Below are 19,585 nucleotides of genomic sequence, written 5' to 3'. Positions count from 1 at the left end.
TAGTTTTGTGGATCGCAGAATCTTGCATTTTTGTTTTTCTCCTGAAATTTGCTTATGTATATATACTGACTCATTTTTAAAGGTTGTGTGTTGTAGCTTTCACTGGCTAAAAAAATATTTCTGACGTTATTGTATCACTATGTCAAAATAAATAGGACTTCTGTTCCCAGTTACAACGTTTGCTTCTCAGAGCGTTCTGCAATTAAAATAAAAAACATGAATTGCAAAAAAAGCTTCCTCTCCTTTGTGGCTACGTTACTTAACTTCACAACAACTGATTCTAAAGTAGAATCACAAGAGATTATGTAAACAAATATAGACATTTTAAAAACAGAAGCGGGGTTTGGTTTTTTTTCTACCTCGGAAAAAATGAATTGTGACAAACAGCTTTGGGATTAATTTACAACTTGCTATTAAAAGTCACCTGAAGGCACTCTCAACATACCGGCAAAAGTAAATGGGCTTAAAATAAGACTACACATCACACAGTGACAGCAATCTCCCACTGACAGGGAAGATACTGCAGTCTTCCTCCATCATAACTTCCTGATATTAAATTCACATTTTCTCAATGCATTTTCTCCTGTTCTGCAACAGTTTCTAGGCTAAGCCTGTGCAGTTACTGCAAGGTCACAATGCTGGGCTGACTGAAAAGCACTGTTTATTCTCTGCTCACAGAAGCTGTTGAAAATCCTGACTGTTTCTGTTTCTTAGTTACTAACTTCTCCATGGGTTTATCTGGGCAGCCTGTGGCTTCAGACACTCAGCACAACTATGCACCTATGAGACTATGCTCACTGTATCTGCTTGGTAATTCTCAGTGATAATTAAATATCGTAACAGGAAAAGTAGGTTTGGGTTCTCCAGCCCAACGCCTTTCAGCCTCATTGGCAGATTCCCTGGAACACCACATGAAAGGTAACTAAGACAAACTCATTGCTGAGGGGAGTCGACAAGCAAAGGGTCAGCGTCACCGCCTGAGCCGAGGGGCTGTCCCACCGCCCTGCACGTGCACTTGGACGCGAGGACAGGCCAAGCTCAAGCTGTCTCCCCTTTACGGGAACCCTTCACAAGCTGCATGGTGTAACAGAGAAACAGGCCCCACTCGCAGTCATTTCTGTATCATCCCATACTTATATAATGCTTTAAACATATTTCCTGCCTCCGTTTAGCAATCCGAGAGCTCCCGGTTTCCTTTGTGTTGCATAACGTGAGGGACAGAGCAGCGAACTGACGCCGAGGGGAATCTCATTAATTCCCCGTAACAACATCTGCTGGCACAGCCGCTCCATGGGCGCCAGGGCTCGGCTCCCGCTGGGAGCGGAGCGCGCCGTCACCCTCCACGCTCCCCTCGCAAGGACGTGCGTCCTTAAAACCCTACTCGCGGGCTCAGCCTTCACGGCTTTTGTTTTACAAAAGAGGCAAAGGCGCTTTTTTTTTTTTAGATTTAGCCCTCCCGGGTCGGCCAGGTGCGAGCCCGCCACGGCCCCGACGCTTACGCAACGGCCCGCCGGGTCGGCCATTGCGCTGCGGCTCCCGGGGCCGCCAGAGGCCGGCGCTGACCTGCACGCCCCCCCCCCCGCGCCCGGCAGCAGGGGGCCGGCCTGCTCGGCGGGCTCCAGCACCGCCACCAGGCAGGGCCCGCCCGGGCGGGCCGGCTCCCCTGGGGACACCGCGCCGACATCTTAGCGCCGGCGGGGGACAAAGCGCGGCGGCGCTGGCCGCCGCCCCGGAGCCGCGGCTGTCACACGGCCCTCAGTGACACCCCCCCGCCAGGGAGATTTCAAACGACCGCGGCTCCAGCCCGGCGCCTCCCGGGCACAGGCGCACCGCGCCGCCCGCGCGGCGGGGGAACGGGGCGGGGGGGGAGAACGGGAAGGGGGGGGGGGGGGGAAGCGCCGCCGCGCAGCTGTGCCTCTGCGCTGACCCCTGCGGCGCGGGCAGGCGGCCAGGCCCGCCGGGCCCCCTCGCCCCGGCGCAGCGGCGGGGGGGAAGCGCGGCGGCGGGGCGGCCTCCCCGCGGCGCGGGGGCAGCGCGGGCCCGGACCGGAGCAGGCCGCGGGCCCTCGGCGGCTCCCGCTCATTGTTCCTCGCACAAGCCCTGGCAAACAGGAAGCCGCCTCGGCATGGGGCGCCCCCCCCCCCCCGCCCCTGGCGGGTGACTGGCAGGCCGGGCGGCCAGTGCGAACGGCGGCGGCGGCGAGGCGCAGCCAATGAGCGAGCGCGCCCGGGCGTAGGCGGGAGTTCCGGGCTGGCAGGGCGGGCGGGCGGGCGGCGGTGTCGGCCGGGCCCCCTCTCCCGCTGCAAGCCCCACCTTTCGGCTTTCCCGCACCGTCAATCAAAATAGGAAAAAAAAACCCGGAGTAGGCTCGGGCCGCCGCCGCCGCTTCAGCCCGTGAGCACAATAAGCATGTCCCCGGCGGCAGCCGCCTAGCCCCCGCCAGCAGGGCCTGTGTGCGAGCCAGCCAGCCTGCCTGCCTCCCGCCCAGCCAGCCAGCCAGCCGGCCGCTCGCACTCACACCATGACCGGTACGTACGCACCGACCGAGCCGCCCCGCGGGGCTCCCTTGCTCCTGCTCCTGCTCCGGCCCTGCGCTTCCCCGCTCCGGCCCCGGAGCGTCCGTGTGCGAGCGAGGCGAGAGCGGCACTGAGAGCAGCAGCAGGAGGAGCAGGGGGAGGAGGGAGAAGAGGGGCAGGGGCAGCAGCACGGGGAGGAGGAGGAGGAGGAGGAGGAGGGCTCCGTGCGGGAGGGCGGGGGGAGCGCTGGGGTTAGGGGGGGGGAGAGGGAGGGAGGGAGAGGGAGGGGGGTGATCGCTCCCGTCAGTGACTCTCCCCTCCCCCTCCCCGCTGTGCCCGCAGCTCCCGAGAAGCCCGTGAAACAAGAGGAAATGGCTGCCTTAGACGTGGACAGCAGCAGCCACAGCGAGTATCTCCAGCACGGCAACGGCGCCGCCTCGGCCTCCGCCGGGGCGGCCGCCCCCCAGGTAAGCGCAGGCCCGGCCGGGCCCCTTCCCCCCCTCCCCCGGGTGACACGTTGTGAGCGGGTGCGGGAGCCGGTGCCGCCGCCGCCGCTTCCTGTGTGCGCGTCTGCGAGGAGCCCGGTCGCTGTCCCGCACTAACCGCCACCCACTTTCTCTCCCTGAACCCGCCCATTGTGGGTAGGACGCTCAGCCGTCACCGCTCGCTCTGCTGGCGGCCACCTGCAGCAAGATCGGCCCGCCGTCGCCGGAGGAGGATGAGGCCGCCGCCGCCGCCGCTGCCTCTCACTCTGCCGGAGCGGTGAGTGCCCGCCCCGCCGCTCTCGCACGGCCTGCCGGGGGGAGAGACAGCACAGCCAGCCAGCCCGCCCGCCCGGGGGGAGGGACGGGACACACGGCACTGCCCGCCCGGGGGGAGGGACGATAGCAGGGCCGACCTGCCAGGAGAGGGGTCCCCGGGCTCCCCTGCCTCTCCAGGAGGAGCCGGGCTCCCGGGAGGAGGAGGGAGCCGGGCTGCCCCCCCCCCCCTTCCTCCTCCCCCGCCATTGGGAGCGGCGCCTTCATTTACTTTCAAAAACGGGGGGAGGCGGGAAACCTCCCGGCCCTGGCACCGGAGCGGCTCGCTCGGCACCCGGCGAGGCCGGGAGGCACCTCACCTCCACCTGAGCGCAGCCCCGGCACCCTCTCTGGGCTGTCAGCCGGCAACCGCGCACCCGGGCGGGAGCACAAAATGAAGGCTGGCTGTAGGGAAGGATGTAGTTAGAAGTAAAATGGCTGTTATAGAAGCGAACGCGGCGGTGGAAAGCTGCTTCCTGTATCGACGCTGCTTTTTTCTAGGCGCAGTTATCATGCGGTCCCTCGCGTTGCAAACTGAATTTCTGTCCTTATCTCTCATGCGCTGTTGCCTCTGAAGGGAGCCTTGATGACCTTGGGACCTTGTGTGATGAGATGGATCTTGCAGGCTAGAAATGTATTCTTGTTGAAGCTAGCTTAACCATCTCTGTAACAAAAGCCTAATGGAAACTCGTATGTTCCTTAACTGGTCTAGCTAAACTCTGTTCTTGACTTATGCTCATAAAGTTAAAAGAGATGGGGCATTTCCAAATAACCGATACCTAAAAAAGGTCTGTATATTAAAAGGGAGTTCCTAAATACCTTTTAAAATGGCATGATGAAGTATTTTCTGGCCATAGTCCTTGGGAAATCACATATATTGCCTCTGATTTTTTACTTTTTTTTTTTTTTTTTTTTTTTTTTACAAAAAGGGTTCTGAAACAAGCAGAAAAAGCTCCTTGTTTTTTTGCTTTTAAAGTAAGTCTTTTTTTTTTTTTTAAACTTGCTGTACAACAGCCATTTATGTTTTTAGGATTCTGCAAATAGGAAAAAAAGCTGCAAAGCGTTTTACTGGTGGATGAAATGGCTTTGGCAAGCTTTTAACAAATGTCAAAATGTTAATGCTAATGTTAAGTTTACTGAATACTCGAGTACTACACTTTAAAATACTTTTAAACTGTACATTTCAGCTTACTTTACGTGAAGGGAAGCTGCAGCAAAATAGTTGTTTGAGGTCATGCAGCAGGTTGTAGCCTAATGACAGAGCTCGAAAATATATTAAGATTCTCACCCCCTTTCAAGTGTCCTTTCTGCTGAACCTGCTTATTTTCTCACGCAGTACACTTCTGAAAATCTTTCTAGACATTCTTGAGTGCTTGCTACCTCTAAAATTTGTTTCATAATACCAGATGCATACAGTGCTGAAAAGTGGAACATTGGATCTGTCTCTTGCATAAACATATACATTGAAAAGTGAATGATGCTTAAATGGTAGCTTGCTTTCCCGTATCCACCTTAAGGTTGTTCTCATTTCAAAGCTGGAATTGTGCATCTTGAGGATGGGTTGGTCTCTTAGCTTGAGCAGTTCTAGGTCTGATGGGGGTACTAGAGTGCTAGTCCAGGACAAATGGTTCCTGATAGTTCAAAATGGGCAAAGTGGTTTTGAAATAGTACTTCTTTATTCCCGTTAAATTAATCTGTTGTTATGTTTATGTATAAGAGGCTTTTCAGGGCAAGGCAGAAGCAATTCAAGAGAAGCCAAAATCTTAGTTAAAACTAAATATGAATATAAACTCACTCACTATTTCTCATACATGCAGATAGGCCCCTCCTACATATCTGCCGTGAGTTATGCTATAGCATTCTGGTAATTTTTGCACTCCTACAACATAGCTCTTGAATGATTCAGAATATTTTGGGTGGAAACTAAATATAAATTGGAGGAGATACCTACAGTAGCTGAACTAGACACTGGAGTTAATTAAGATGACCTTAGTAAAGGGAGGGACTACAGTCCCCAAAATAAATTCCTTGTGAAAAACAGAATGCAGAAAGGGATTTAGTGCAATAAGTTGGTTTTTTTTTTTTTTCAGGTCCCCTGAGTGTATCTTATTGGGGGGTGGAAGAGGGAGGGACGAAGGAGCTAAAAAGGCTTAAATTGTAGGTACCTCGTAATTCATAGGGAAAATGAAATCTGGACACAGACTTACTATCTTCCTGGGGTTTGTGATGCAAATCCCTTTCCCAGGAGTATAGATGAAACAGTTTGATATTTGCTTATGAGTGATGGTGCCTAATGTAGCAATGGGGAGATAGATAGTCCTTTCTCAATATCTTTTATACGCAAACTGCTGAACGTCTGGTAGAAGTATCAAGCCATATAAATGGATAGTAGAAGTTAAACTGGGCGTTTCCTTTTAGAAGCATTTGAAGAGCTTGCATGTATAAGGATAGCGGTGCTGTGTTTTTGGGGTTATTTTGTTAATGCTTTCCTGACATTTGCTTGGTAGGACCTGAAAGGGCTGGAGCCAGTATGCTAGGCTGGCCAGTTATTGCGTACTGCTTTCCTGGCTGAAATGGTACGCTGCAGCTGTTCCCCAAGAGACCAGGAGTATGATTTAAAAGCAACAGCAACAACAAAACTCCCATAGGAATGCAGGGAATATTGCGTGTCTGGGATTCGGGGAAGAGCTGGAGCAAATGTGATTGTGTTTGCTGTGATCTAGTCGGCCCTGCTTTGAGCTCAGGGGTTGGACCAGATGACCTTCAGAGGTCCTTTCCAACTGAAATTATTCTGTGATTCTATGTTGGTATCTGAATCCAAGCCTGCTGTTTGAGTGGATGCCACTTTTATGCCACTGAAAGGATTAGTGTGGAAATAAAAAGACTAATGAACGTGGCAACTGCTTCATATGGGAAGCAAGTGAAGACGACAGTTGACAGAACTGAACTCAACTCTGTTCTCCCTTCCATCCTGTCAATGAACTGGGCAGGATTTCTCTAGTCCACAAGGTTTCCAGCTCGGCCCAGGATTCTGGTTAGAGCTATATTTACTTTTGGATGACAAAATACTAGTAGGCATTGCTGCTGATCTCTTTTTTGTGCATTGATGGAGATTGCAGGCTTTCATCTTAGGCTTTGACACCATGATCTATTCTGCCTGTGATCATCCGACACCAGTGCTTTGTGTCTGCCTGCTGGTGTTTGGTTTTAACGTAGATGGTCTTGAGTTTGTGGCTTGCTTACCTGAGAATCTTTTCCTCAATTGCCATACTGCTGCATCCATGGTTGGCTTAGATGCTTGCCATGGAAACTTCCCCTAGAATATTGCTGCCTGCTGGTATGTATGAAAGCCTTGCTGGGATGGTATGCACTACTGCCTGACCTAGAACGACAGCTCCTATGTTTTGACCTCTGGATGTCTTTCCCTCTCTTGGGAATTAAAAGTCTGAGAAGTTTTAGTTTGGGTCTTGCTTTTTCACTGTTTATCATTGACTAGTGATTCTACTTTAAACTTTCATATTTAGGATTCTTTTTCATTTAGTTGTAAGTACTCTAGTTTCATTCCAGTTTAAACATCTGCAAAGATTTTAGCATTAGGTGAAAAGGAGAAGCAAAGCAGAAGGTGGCAGAGCTGTCCTTAGGGCAGAAAACAAAAGAGGAAACGGATTCTAAAATTTAGGTCAGTTGTATGGCTGTCGCGTGATCAGATGATTGTTTAAGAAGCTACAAGGTTGATATGTTAACCAGTTGTTTATGTTCTCTTACTTCATTGCAACTCTCTCGAACGATCATGCTCTCAAGGGCCATTCTTATGGTCGTGCTGGGCATAGCTGGGATAGGTGAGGATACAGCGCAAGACTGGTGCGTGTGTGGGGTGGGGGGACTGGAAGGTGGGTGAACTGGGAAAAGTGGCAGGCTGGCTGAGAAAGCTGCTGGCTCTGACAGCTGCCAAAGAATGGGAGCTGTCAGAGATGACTGCCCCAGTTGTGGTATATAGTTGCATCTAGTGCACTGCAGGCTGCACTGATTCTTTAGTCTTTAAAAAAAAAAAGGGGGGGGGAAAAAGCAGGAGGGAATGATTTATTTGTGTTGTTGCTTACCAACAATATGTGGAAAACATTTGGAGAGGTTAATAACTAGCAATGTGGGGAAGATAAGTATCGTTCCTCTGCTGTAGACAAAGCATTTGTTTGTATCTTTTACAAATAAAGGTTAGAGTGTTGTAAGACTGCTTTGGCATATCTCAAGCTTTAGAATTGAGTATCAGTGCTTCACAGAACTTAACGAAAATCTGAAATTCCAGTTTGTTTATGCCTCATAACATAACCGTTTGAGATGCAACTAGCTTAACCTCACTTTAGGTGGAAATAGTAATAGTGCTGCAGGATAATATAAAGGCGTTTTAAATTTTGTGTTTTCTGCTAGGCAAAATTGTGGTTGAGTGCCATGTGTCAGAGTTATCCATACTTCTCAGTCCTCTGGCCTATATGATGGTTTTGAGGAAGTTCAAAGTTATTGTGACATCCATTTTCTCCTTTATGTGTGATAATCTAGCTTCCTGATGCTAAGTTTCTGGATGTGAACAGATGTACCAGAATGTGTTCAGAAAAGTCTGCCTGGGATTGTCTTGCCTCTCTCTGTTTTATACCTTTGCAAAACAGAGGAGTTTCAGGTAGAATTAATGTAGTGCTAACAGTATGTTTCCTCTGCTGCTGTCCAAAAGCTCACCTTTTAAAATGTTCTTTGATTTTCACCTTCTAATTATGTCTTCCTAGTGCTGGATCAGAACCAAGTGTACAAGTTCTTTTACAGGTGCTTTAAGGATGTTCTTAAAAAATTGTTTATTTCTCTTTACAGTTTTAGAGAAAGTAAGAAAATATATCTTTTAAAACATTTCCACATTTAAAGACAGCATAAACCAAAAAAGTTCTCTCTCTGGTATTTAAACATTAGTAAAAAGTGTAAGATCTCATGGAACAGTTGAGGCTGGTAAGGATCTCTGAACATTTCCTGGTCCAACCCGTTTGCTCAGAGGAGAGTCAACAAGAGCAGATTGCTCAGTACTGTGACCAGTGGGTTTTGAATATCTCCAAGGATGGAGATTCCACAACCTCTCTGGGAAGCCTGTTCCAGTGTTTGATCACCCTTAGATTTTAAAAAAAAAAAAAAAAGAGAGAGAGAAGTTTTTACTTATGTTATGGGGGACAGAGTCAAAAGCCTGACTAAAGTAGTCATAAATAATATTCCCTGCCTAACCCCATCTATCAAGCCAGTTGTCTCATCATAGAAGGTTGTCAGGTTAGTTAATTAAGCATCATTTCCCCTTCCTAAGTCTAGGCTGACTACTTCTGATCACCTTTTTTTTTTTTTTCCCAAGGTTATTTGAAGGCTTTTTTTTTTTTTCCTCAGGGTTATTTGCTCCACTGCCTTCCCAAAGATTGAGTTGAGGCCTCAGGGTCCTCTCTCTTGCCCTTCTTGATGATTTGGGCAAGCCTTCAGCACCTGAGTTGAAGGCATAAGAAAAATGAACCATTTTACACAAACCTCTATGCAAAATTCTAGTTTGGCATGCAGTTGTATAGAGATTAATACATGTATAGATTAATAATTAATAACAAATGAAGTTACATACAATCTGGTTAAAAATGCCTCCTTGTTTCCATGTCTCATTCTTTAACACGGCCGATTTCTTGTTTCTACTACTGTCACGGACATTGTATTGTCTTAATTTACACAGGTCCTGAATTTCTACTGATTAAAAACAAGCTATTAAAGCTTTGGGTCCAGTTGTCCATCTCAAGCGAAAAGATGCAAATGTTCTTGAAATGAGACACAATTAAATGTTAAATATGTTTCACTAGATTGGAATTATCTTTTAAAATAGCATTTTAAGCAGACCCAGATAATACTTTTTCCCTGAAACGTTATTTCATTCTCCAAACTTTTGATTTGGGCAAGTGTATTTCTCTGAATTGAGTGGTTTCATTGGCAGAGGTCTGAAACGTGCAACAGAATTAATTTGCCTTAACAAGCAGCTTTGTGTCAGCTGAACCACTGTGACTGATGTTGAACATGTTTTTAACCTATGTCAAATACAAGATAGAATGTATTAGCTCATACCTTAATGAAAGAGTTGAAGCAAGTGCATTTTATCTTACGTTTGTAATGACCTAAGAATGCGCAGATAGTTTACTGTAGCTTGGTAAATACATGGTATTAAACTCGTACATTAGAGCCCTAACTCTTTCATAAAACAACAATTTGCATGCGGCAGTGGCCCATCTTGTTCATTAGGTATGTGATTTTTAAATATTTAGGAGCTCGTGACTCATTATCTGTCCACTTCTGCTCATTTTGCTGATGCTTGTGCTCCAGGACTAAATGGGGCAAAAGTGACTTTCTGAAAAGTGCAGCAAAAAGCAGTCCACAATAGACTAGCGCAAATAAATGTTGGGTAGTTCTTTAGCAATAAAATACTGAAGGCTAATGGCATGTGTCCAGTTGATCACATTTAACATGTTGAAATGCAGATGCCTACAACACATACCAGTTCTTACAGGCATGATTCTGCCCTTTCCAGTTTCACTTTGTGAAGGATGTTTTATTTTTTATCACCCAAATCCTGTCCCTCAACATGGTTTAGATCACTTTGTAGAGGTATTTTATCTTCTGTATGTGTGTCTCCTTCCATATTTGACTTATTGTTGTTTTAATTTTCTTTAAACAAATTGAACAAGACAATTATTAGATTTTTATTTATCATGACATCATTCTTCAGGGATGAGAATTTCAGCTTAGAGAGATCTCTTTATTTTACGTGCTGGAAATTATGCAAGGCTTGTTAAAGAATCAAAAGACAGGCTGAACAGCGGTTCTTGATTCCACTCTTTGGTGGTACTTGACCATTCATCAGGTGGATGTATCATTTGATTTTAATTCTTCCTGTGCCTTGTGCCAGCTGCTCTCTCTGCTCTGTTCCTGTCTCTTTCTCTTGTTTCCTGATACTGCTTCCAGTGAACTCCCCGTTGCTTCCTGTTCTCTCCTCCTTGGCTGAGTCCTGCTAATGCTGAACTTTCCTCAGATCTTTGTCCCTTCCTCTTGACACGGAGCCTTTGGATTGCAACCGTCCAGCCTTCTCTTAAAGGAACAGCTTCCAAATAACTGCTGTCTGAGTATCAGTTGATAAGGAAAAGAACTGTTGCTTTATCTCTACCCCCTAAGTATTTTTCACTGATGACCGAGAGACAGTAAACAAACTCTGGTCTGTTAGGACTGTGCTGTAAAGATCAGTAAGCGAGTGGGCTGTACGTGTTGCTCACCTATCAGTGGTAGAACTTGGAGTTACTACAACAATGCTTAATTGCTTGAGGATGCAGTGAAAGGTTACTACTCTTTTTAGTTGGAAAAGGAGTCCAAGAAATGTCCTGCTAGCTCAGCAGAGTTTGAGAAAGGGTGTTACAGTCCCGCTTTGTTGTGCCAGTTAAGGTTAGAGATCATCCTCCAATACTTTTTACCATACAGGTTTTTTCATGCTTTAATACTAGCAGTTTTGATAGCTGCCAGATAGCTTCTTGAAAGCCTCACCCTCTTTTTGCCCCTCCCTCCTCATGATTCATCTGGTAGTGTCTGATACAGCCAGCTCGAAGAGCAACATGTGAATAACAGGCATTTCATGTACTGTGTGTAGCAATAGCTTCATGTGTGCATGGCTATCCCGGAGTTCTCCATGGGCTTGACAAGTGTACCAACTAAAAGAGTGGCTCTGTTGAGCTAAAACCCTTACAGAGCAGGATTCGAGGGAAGATTTCATGAGATCATGACAAGGTGAGGAGAGATGTGTGCCCAACGTGAAAAGGTCAAAGGCCATTGAATGGTGATATGGAAATCAACATATGTTTGGGGAGGAGAACAACAATGTAGGTCATTTCCATATCATGAAGGAGACAGGTTCCCATTGAACTATTTCTGTGGAGGATACTCATATGTATTGCGTATGAGTAGACATAGACATAGTATTGCTTATCAGGTTAGTCCAGTTATAGCCTAAACATTCAATATTTGCTTGTACATAGTCTTAAATCAGTGAGAAATTATATCAGACTTGTAATGGTTCCCATTACTTTTTCTTTCTCTCTTGTTCTAATAAATACTATCAGCACATTATATTATAGATCTATTTTATAATGACACACATTAAACATATAACAATCATATTTTTGCTTTTGGTATATTCTGACTGATGGTTTCTGATGACTTTTATGGGTCTTTTGATACTTTATAAAACCTTCAGTTAATAAGTATTTACATACTAGTGAACTGAGTAGTTATGAACTTTCTTAGCAGCATTTCAGCAACCGGTACCTATGTGTAAACAATATGAAACACAAAGAGTATAAAGCTAATGTGGTAGCAAAGGAAAATGGACTTTTTTGCCTTTTTCGAGATAAGATGGTGCGATATGGAATGCTGCATATTTTTTTCTAATTCATAAATTATAAGCTTGAAAGACTAAAGGATTTAAATACATTCTCTAAATGAAAGGCTAATCAGTATAAGAGGAAAAGAAAATAATAAAATGGAATTACCATTACTCCTTTTTCTCTTTCTGATCCTTGAGGCATTAAGGCCATAAAATTAGTTTTGTTCTGGTGACGCTGTATTTATTTACTAATAAACTACCTGAAAGAGTGTATATATGTACGTTTCAGGGCAAAAGAAGGCTAGCATTCTTTTTTTTTGTTCACAACTATTATTTGTGCAGCTCTTGAAAGGAATTTAGAGCCAAGATGTGTGTTTCCTTGTTGGAAGTGAAGCTTGCCAAGCACAGTAAAACTATTTCTTTTAATAAGTACTCAGACTTAAATGGAGCATTTTTCTTGTACACGTGAACATTTTGGTGTCGCGGCTTGGAATAGGGTAAGAAAGTGAAACTAGCAAAGTCCCAGCCTACACCGTAGAGTAAATTCATGCAGATGCGTGCCGCAGGATTCATTCAGGCTGGCTAAGTCTCAGTGCATGTTGAAGAAGAATAAGCTGTGTGCTGTATTTTGTATATCCAGGTTTTATTCTAAAGGAAGTCAGAGTGCAACCTCAGAAGGCAGCTGCGATACGCTCCAGTAACTTCCCTAGCAGGAGCGATCACAGGATCAGTGCAGAAGAACAAACTAGAGCTTTTCTTTCTATGTCCTGTGGACTCTGCCAAAGGGACAAAATTTATTTCACAGAGCTGAATGAGTTGTAAGACAAGTCACTTACTTGTTGCTAAATATTAAGTTATTCCATTGGTTTACTGTAGTGCCGTAAAACAGATAAGGAGAAACTTAACTGCATCTTTTTTAGATTGATGGTTATTTACAGTACCGAGTTGGTTGACTACACAAATCTGTGCTAAGCATTGCAGGATTTTAAATCTAATTCTTAATACTCTATTCTGAAAAAGCTTGCTTTGGTAAAGAAAGGTAAGTGCAATTTACCTTTTCTTTACTGAATAAGAAACAAAATCATACTGCATCAGCCCTTAGGTTCTTTAATCTTCAACCATTTGGGGATCTGTTCTGAATCACTGACCTATTCTATTGTTCCAACTTTAATGAAGATGGATTTTTTTTTTTATTTTTTTTTCACCCCTAACCGATACATGTGACTAATCCAACTGTGATTTCAGTGTAAAAGTCCTTAGTTTAGAGGTCCTCTGCCCTAGTGAAACAGTAACTCATACAAGCTTATAAGTACTAGGACTTTGTATTGTGCGTAATTTAAACTGAGGCTATTCAGTCTTTCTGACTGTGTGACGAAGTCACCTCTTCACAGTCTCCATACTGCTGAAAGTCACAACGTGCACATCTACATACCACACACACCACAGAGTCAAAAGGCAGTGGAGCTCCAGAAGATACAGGCGATGCTGGCTTCACGGCGATTCTTCCACCTCTGTGCAGTAGGTGCTGGGGTTAGGTAAAGAGCATAGCTGAGTCCCAGGGTAACCTGGTGATGACAGCTCCAGCAGCCCCTGCCAGCTCCCTTCTTCCCACAGCCAGGGATTTGGATTATCCAGCAGCCCCCACACCAGAATAACCCTGCTGCTGGTCACCTGACGTAGCCATGGCACAGGAGCTGCATTTGACCTGCTCGCGAGCCACATGCAGCTCACGAACCACAGGTTGGTTACCCTGACTTAGGCATTAGCTCACTTACAAAATCTGTATTTCGTAGTTCTAATCCAGTTGCTGTTGTTCATATGGGCTGCACTGCATGTTTTCCAGTAGTGTATCAATCTCTAGTGTTGAATTGCATGACTGTTCTAGCATGTAGTCTGTATGTCTCTTGTTTTAATTTTGTCTTTTTTGTTTTTCTTTTTATTCAGACAGGGGATTTGGCTTCTGTGCAATTAACAGGAACTCCAAATAGATGGGAGGTCTTGTCTGCGGCTCCTGCCACTATAAAGGATGAAGCTGGTAATATAGTACAGATTCCAGGTGCTGCCACGGTAACTTCAAGTGGGCAGTATGTCCTTCCTATTCAGAGTTTGCAAAATCAACAAATCTTTTCTGTTGCACCAGGATCAGATTCGTCGAATGGTACAGTGTCTAACGTACAATACCAAGTAATACCCCAGATCCAGACAGCGGATGGTCAGCAGGTTCAACTTGGCTTTGCAGCCTCTTCTGATAATAGCAGTATAAATCAAGAAACTGGTCAAATTCAGATCATTCCTGGCTCTAATCAAACCATCATTGCCTCTGGAACACCTTCAGCTAATATTCAGAATATCTTATCGCAGTCTGGTCAAGTCCAGGTTCAGGGAGTTGCGATTGGTGGTTCGTCTTTTCCTGGCCAAGCGCAAGTAGTTGCTAACGTCCCTCTTGGACTGCCAGGAAATATTACTTTTGTACCCATCAATAGCGTTGATTTAGATTCTCTGGGACTTGGCAGTGGTTCTCAAACCATGACAGCAGGCATTAATGCAGATGGGCACTTGATAAATACTGGACAGGCCATGGATAGTTCAGATACTTCTGAAAGGACTGGTGAGCAAGTTTCGCCTGAAATTACAGAAACCGCCACTGATAATGACTTATTTGTGCCAACATCATCTTCATCACAATTGCCCGTTACCATAGACAGTTCAAGTATATTGGAACAAAATGCAAACAACTTGACCACAACTAGTGGTCAAGTTCACAGTTCTGATCTTCAGGGAAATTACATCCAGACGTCAGTCTCTGATGACACGCAGGCTCAGAATATTCAGGTCTCCACAGCACAGCCAATTGTACAACACATACAGCTTCAAGAGTCTCAGCAGCCAACCAGTCAAGCCCAGATTGTACAAGGTATTGCGCAACAGACAATCCACGGTGTGCAAGCAAGTCAAAGTATATCTCAACAGGCTCTTCAAAATCTTCAACTGCAGCTGAATCCTGGAACTTTTTTAATTCAGGCACAAACAGTGACCCCTTCTGGGCAGATAACCTGGCAGACATTTCAAGTGCAAGGAGTTCAGAACTTGCAGAACTTGCAAATTCAGAATGCACCTGGTCAACAAATAACTCTAACCCCTGTGCAGACTCTCACTCTTGGTCAAGTTGCAGCAGGTGGGGCGTTGACGTCGACTCCAGTTAGTCTAAGCACTGCTCAATTGCCAAATCTACAGACAGTTACAGTAAACTCTATAGATTCTGCTGGTATTCAGCTGCATCAAGGAGAAAATGCTGGCAGTCCCGCAGGTATTTATTTTACTCTTTTTGCAGAAAATTGTTTTTTATTGCGTGTGATTTGTTTGAATGGTGATAATTGTAACATTATTGTCTTGCTGCGGAAGCCTACAAAATACAGTGGGTTAGACATGGGGATGATAGATTTTATTTGATGCTACTATTCTATTAGAAACCGCTGTAATGGTAGAACATAGTGCCACCTCACGTCTTTTAGTATAGGCTCCTGTAACTCCCAACTGGTTATATTAGTTAACAGCACTTCTAATACAATGTTTATCAGTGCTTGTAAGTCTTAACCATGCGGAAGATCTGCATAGTAAATTATGGAGGGGGAAATCTGGTTATCAACTACCACTCTTCTAAGACAGCAGTGTCATTAGCATACCCCATTTTTTCAAGTCTTGAATAGATGAAGTTTTCATGGAAAATCCAGATATTTCTGTTGATACAATTTTTTTTTTCCCCTGAAAATTTGGAGACCCCCTGAGGTGCTGTTACTGATCTGCTGTGTTGTTAGATTTGTTTCCTACTGGTTTAATATCAGTGTAACTAGGATGTACAGAAATCATGTAAGCAGAAGTGAAACGAGCATGTAAATATCAAAACGGAGGCTGTGCTTAAGAATGTATGTGAATTTCCAGTGCTACTTATTTGCTATTTATGTTTCAGAATGTACAGTTGTTAATGACAAATTTCACAGTCTGTTTTATGTCTGTGAGCAGAGAAGAAAGGCAATTTTCTTGAAATAGGTATTTCTTAATGTGAGAAAAAATAAATATATATCATAGTATGGTTAGAGTTGGAAGGGACGTTTAGTTTTGGTAAATTTGATACAGTGCATTCCAAATTTCAGGGCGTAGCTACCTAAAAGAAAGAATAAGAGATGACTGAGGTTCAGCACATTTTGCTGTACCAGAAGCTGTTCAGTCTCATCACTGGGGAGTTGTACGCAGGCTTGTTTTGAGGGGCAGAGTGAGCAGTGGAGGTTATTTGGGAGGGAACTCTTGCACAAAGTAGCTTGGGAATTGCTGTTTTGCTATAATCCTGTGATCCAGGGTTCTGGTTCATTAAGATACTGAAGCATAAATGTTTAAGCCAAACATAAATGTTTTGTATTTTATGCCTATTTAAGCATGTGAGAAGAATGCAATGTTAAGTGAAAAATGCCTAGAGAAGCTGGTGAATTTGGCTTGTTTCAAAAGCCACCTGATTATAATACTTATATAGTTACTGATATTGGTACATTCTATGTCAGGACGCTTGCTTTCCCTTTGGAATCTAAAATTTGAATTTAAAATAATAAGCTGGGATGTTTTTGTTTTGGAAATTACTTCTATGTTACGGGCTTATGAAGGCGAAGTTACCCAGGCTTAGGTAAGCCTGCTCTTTGTTGGCTTGTAGGCAACAGCACCAGAGAGATGAGTGTGCTGCTCACAGCATTTGCTCTGCTGGGTAATCTTGATTCTTAAATTTTCTATTTCCAGTGACCACTGAAAGTCTTGGTTTGTCTCTATCATACCTTGTTACCTATGAGGACAGTAGGTATAGATATTAATAACAAAACGCATGTATAGTGCATGATAATACAGCTAAACTCAGATGTCAGAATATCTCTCTCTTGAAAAAAGAGCCCTGTGGCTAATATGAAATACAATAACTTCTTTATTTTTGAGATTTATATTTGGTATAGGATCATATAGCTAATGTTATTGCTTGTGGAGTAACATAGCAGAAACTTGAGAAGAAAGATAGAAAGGAAAAGGAGAGAGAAACCAAAAGAAAAGACACGTGAAAAAGAAGTTGAACCTGCTGTGTGTGTTAGTTTGTCTATTGATGGTCCTTGAGAGTGTTTTAATGGTGGTTCATAATAAAATGCGAAGGAGTTCTATCAAGCATTCCTTAAATGTGTTTTCCTGTGAGGAATTTCACATGGGAAGAGAGTAAATGGGTTATATGAAATGTGATTAAATAGGCAGAAGCAGTAGATGAATAGCAGAAACCATTGCCTGAAGTGAGTAGCTATAAACACCTGGTTATATTAGAGATAGGGTGGAGATTTATAGTGTCATTTTTTTCTACTTGTCTAGGAATAGTAAATGGACTGGAAGGTATTAAAACTGCCATCCCCTAAATTTGGGGAAAATTTAATTGGTCCCTCCTTTATGTTACAAGACACTCACTTTTCTGAAGTAATGATCTATGTGAAACTCTTTCTAACTGACAGGATCGGACTGAATTATCTTGATTGACCTTCAGCATCTTTTACATACATGTCTGGTATTTTGTCCATATCGAAGTTGTCTGAGAGATAATCTTTTTCAGTGATGTTCCTCCCCTTCTTGTTTATAACCCCTTACAATATGGTATGGCACTCTTTTAGGTTGAGGAGCAAATATGCAATTAAAAGCAGACAGTGAAATTGTAAAAAAAAAAATCTTTGTAGTCAAAAATGTGTTGCTCTTTTGATCTGCAAATGAGGAAAACCAGTTTAGTTTTAAACTGAAAGAGGAAGGCATGTGGAAGGGACAGCAGAATGAGAGAAGTTAAAGCTAAAGGGTGAGAGGCTGCTTGATTCCTCTTTTCTGCAAACTACCAACAAGCTTTGAGGCAAGATAATGAAGGGTTTCCCTGTATTTTCTCCCCCCAGCCCGGATAATGCACTTCCTTCCATAACAAATACAGCTGGGCTTTATTTTCTGTTTTCATTTAGCAAAACTTTTCTACCTGCGGCAAAAATAAAAAGAACGTATTCCCAGTCTTGGTCCGCAGATGGTTGGTCATTATCTGGAGTCCAAATAACATAGATTGCTCTGTTAGCCGTGTAGCTGTGAAAGCTGTGGGTTAGATTTTAGATTTGGGTAGCTACAGCCCATCATGTGAGAGATGTTCTACCAAGCCTCACTTCCCAGGTAAGCAGCAGAGGACATCTTTGCTGCTCTCATGAGTGTGCGAGAGCAAAAAATGTCTTCACCAGGGTCCTACATTTTGTTTACATAATGGAAAGTAACCACAATTCTAATACAATGCTAATAACTTTGTCCAGTAAATGTACAGTTTTCTTTGAAAAATGTCCAGCAATTATGCCTCTGCCAAAATGTCTGCTTTACTAGGTGTATGTACACAAGAGACTTCCATTGCGCTGAATTTGTTCCGAAAAGTCTTGGCTGAGCTTGTTTTATCTTAGAATGTTTATTAGAGCTCATATTCCTCCTCATTGTGCTTAGTGTTGTCTTGCAGCAAAGAAGGGAAGGGTATTGGTTAGTCGTAGCTGAAACTTTCTTCAGCGTTGCTTTTCAAAACAAAAAGCTGTATCAAATAGTATATCTAAGTGTTAAACACTGGCAAAGAGATCTCTTTCTCTCCTGCGTTCTGGCTTCGGTCTTCTGGTCTTGAGAGGAAGTTAAACCTGAGAAAGTTCTCTAGTAGTCTGCTCCTTTTGTTGGCAGTTTGTAATAAAATACTGCATCGTGTGTAACAAAAAGAGCCATTACACGCACAGGTCACATTACTGCTCAGCAGCTTACCTGTTCAAGAAAGGTATTTATTCTTATTAGCATGTTTATAGATTTCTTCTTCAAACATTTCATATAAAGTAACATTCCTTTTGGAAAAATACAGGGTACTGAAATGTACCATCTTGGTTTTCATTTTTCTAATCCTGTAAGTTTTGTCAATTTGAAAGAATCTTAAAGTTACTGGATTTTTTTTCACCTAAAGCCATTGTCCAGACAAAGGAGACTTAAAAGTATTAATCAAAATCTAATTGTAATAGTGTCTCAGCTAATTTATTATTGTATTGATAATGTGTTGAGTCACACTTTTGGATTGTTTTTTTCCTGAAAAAAATCAATTTTACCAGGTCTTATCAGGGTTGCTTAACTTATTCTAAGATGCTGGATGCATCTTTTTTTTTTTTTTTTTATATATATACTTCATTTGACTATTCCAGTAGCATCTGAAGAAACAAGCAAGTGACCTGAAAGAACGCAGCTTTGACTTGAGAAGGGACTTTGCTGCTTTATTAACCCAGACACAGTCAGGTGGAAGATTAATTTATTTCAGAAGGAAGAAACTACAGACAGTTTTCCAGGTTGATCTACAGTTGGAATGAAGTCAAAGGGATTCCTTTCAAGAGTTGACTTAACGTGCCACTACAAAACTGAGGTCTTTATTTCTACATCTTTCTTCCCAGCTGCTCCTCTGCAGGAGCATGCACAGCTACTTAGGGACTCATCTGCCTGCTGCCATTGAAGCTCACTGTCTCTCTTGCCTGTTGATCAACTTCTACCAGCTGATAGAGAGTGGGAGTGGTTAGCTATTTGTGGTGGGGACTTCATTCCATTCCTGCCAGAACGTGAAGTCTTTAGCATGCTGAAGTGATTTAGCTATTTGAATTTGGGCAAAAAATTGGCAGACAATTTTCAAGGTAAATAGTTGCCCAAGTGACAACTTTATCTTTCATCTGCTGGTATCTTGTGAGGCTTTGGTCTAACATCTGTTAGGTAAAACCGTCTAAACCTGCAAACAAACAAAAAAAATAAAAAATGGAGTATTT

General features: G+C 43.8%; 1 protein-coding gene across 2 annotated transcripts in view; it reads left to right on the top strand.

Moving 5' to 3' along the window:
- Positions 1–1,991: 1,991 nt before the first annotated feature.
- SP3 (Sp3 transcription factor) overlaps positions 1,992–19,585 on the top strand; it is a 37,637-nt gene continuing 20,043 nt past the window's right edge. The window contains exons 1-5 of one of the 2 annotated variants that reach the window (XM_063341868.1): positions 1,992–2,528; positions 2,859–2,983; positions 3,162–3,278; positions 13,677–13,767; positions 13,873–15,039. In XM_063341868.1, coding sequence (XP_063197938.1) covers positions 2,522–2,528; positions 2,859–2,983; positions 3,162–3,278; positions 13,677–13,767; positions 13,873–15,039 — 1,507 coding nt within the window. In that variant the 5' untranslated portion in view covers positions 1,992–2,521. Of the gene's footprint in view, positions 2,529–2,858; positions 2,984–3,161; positions 3,279–13,676; positions 15,040–19,585 lie in introns of both variants that reach the window. The other variant, XM_063341867.1, reaches the window with a different exon arrangement.

Source organism: Chroicocephalus ridibundus, chromosome 7 (genome assembly GCF_963924245.1).
Source record: "Chroicocephalus ridibundus chromosome 7, bChrRid1.1, whole genome shotgun sequence".
NCBI classification, from domain to species: Eukaryota; Metazoa; Chordata; class Aves; order Charadriiformes; family Laridae; genus Chroicocephalus; species Chroicocephalus ridibundus.
Note: the sequence above shows the minus strand (reverse complement) of the source record. Positions and strands in the feature narration are given on the sequence as shown.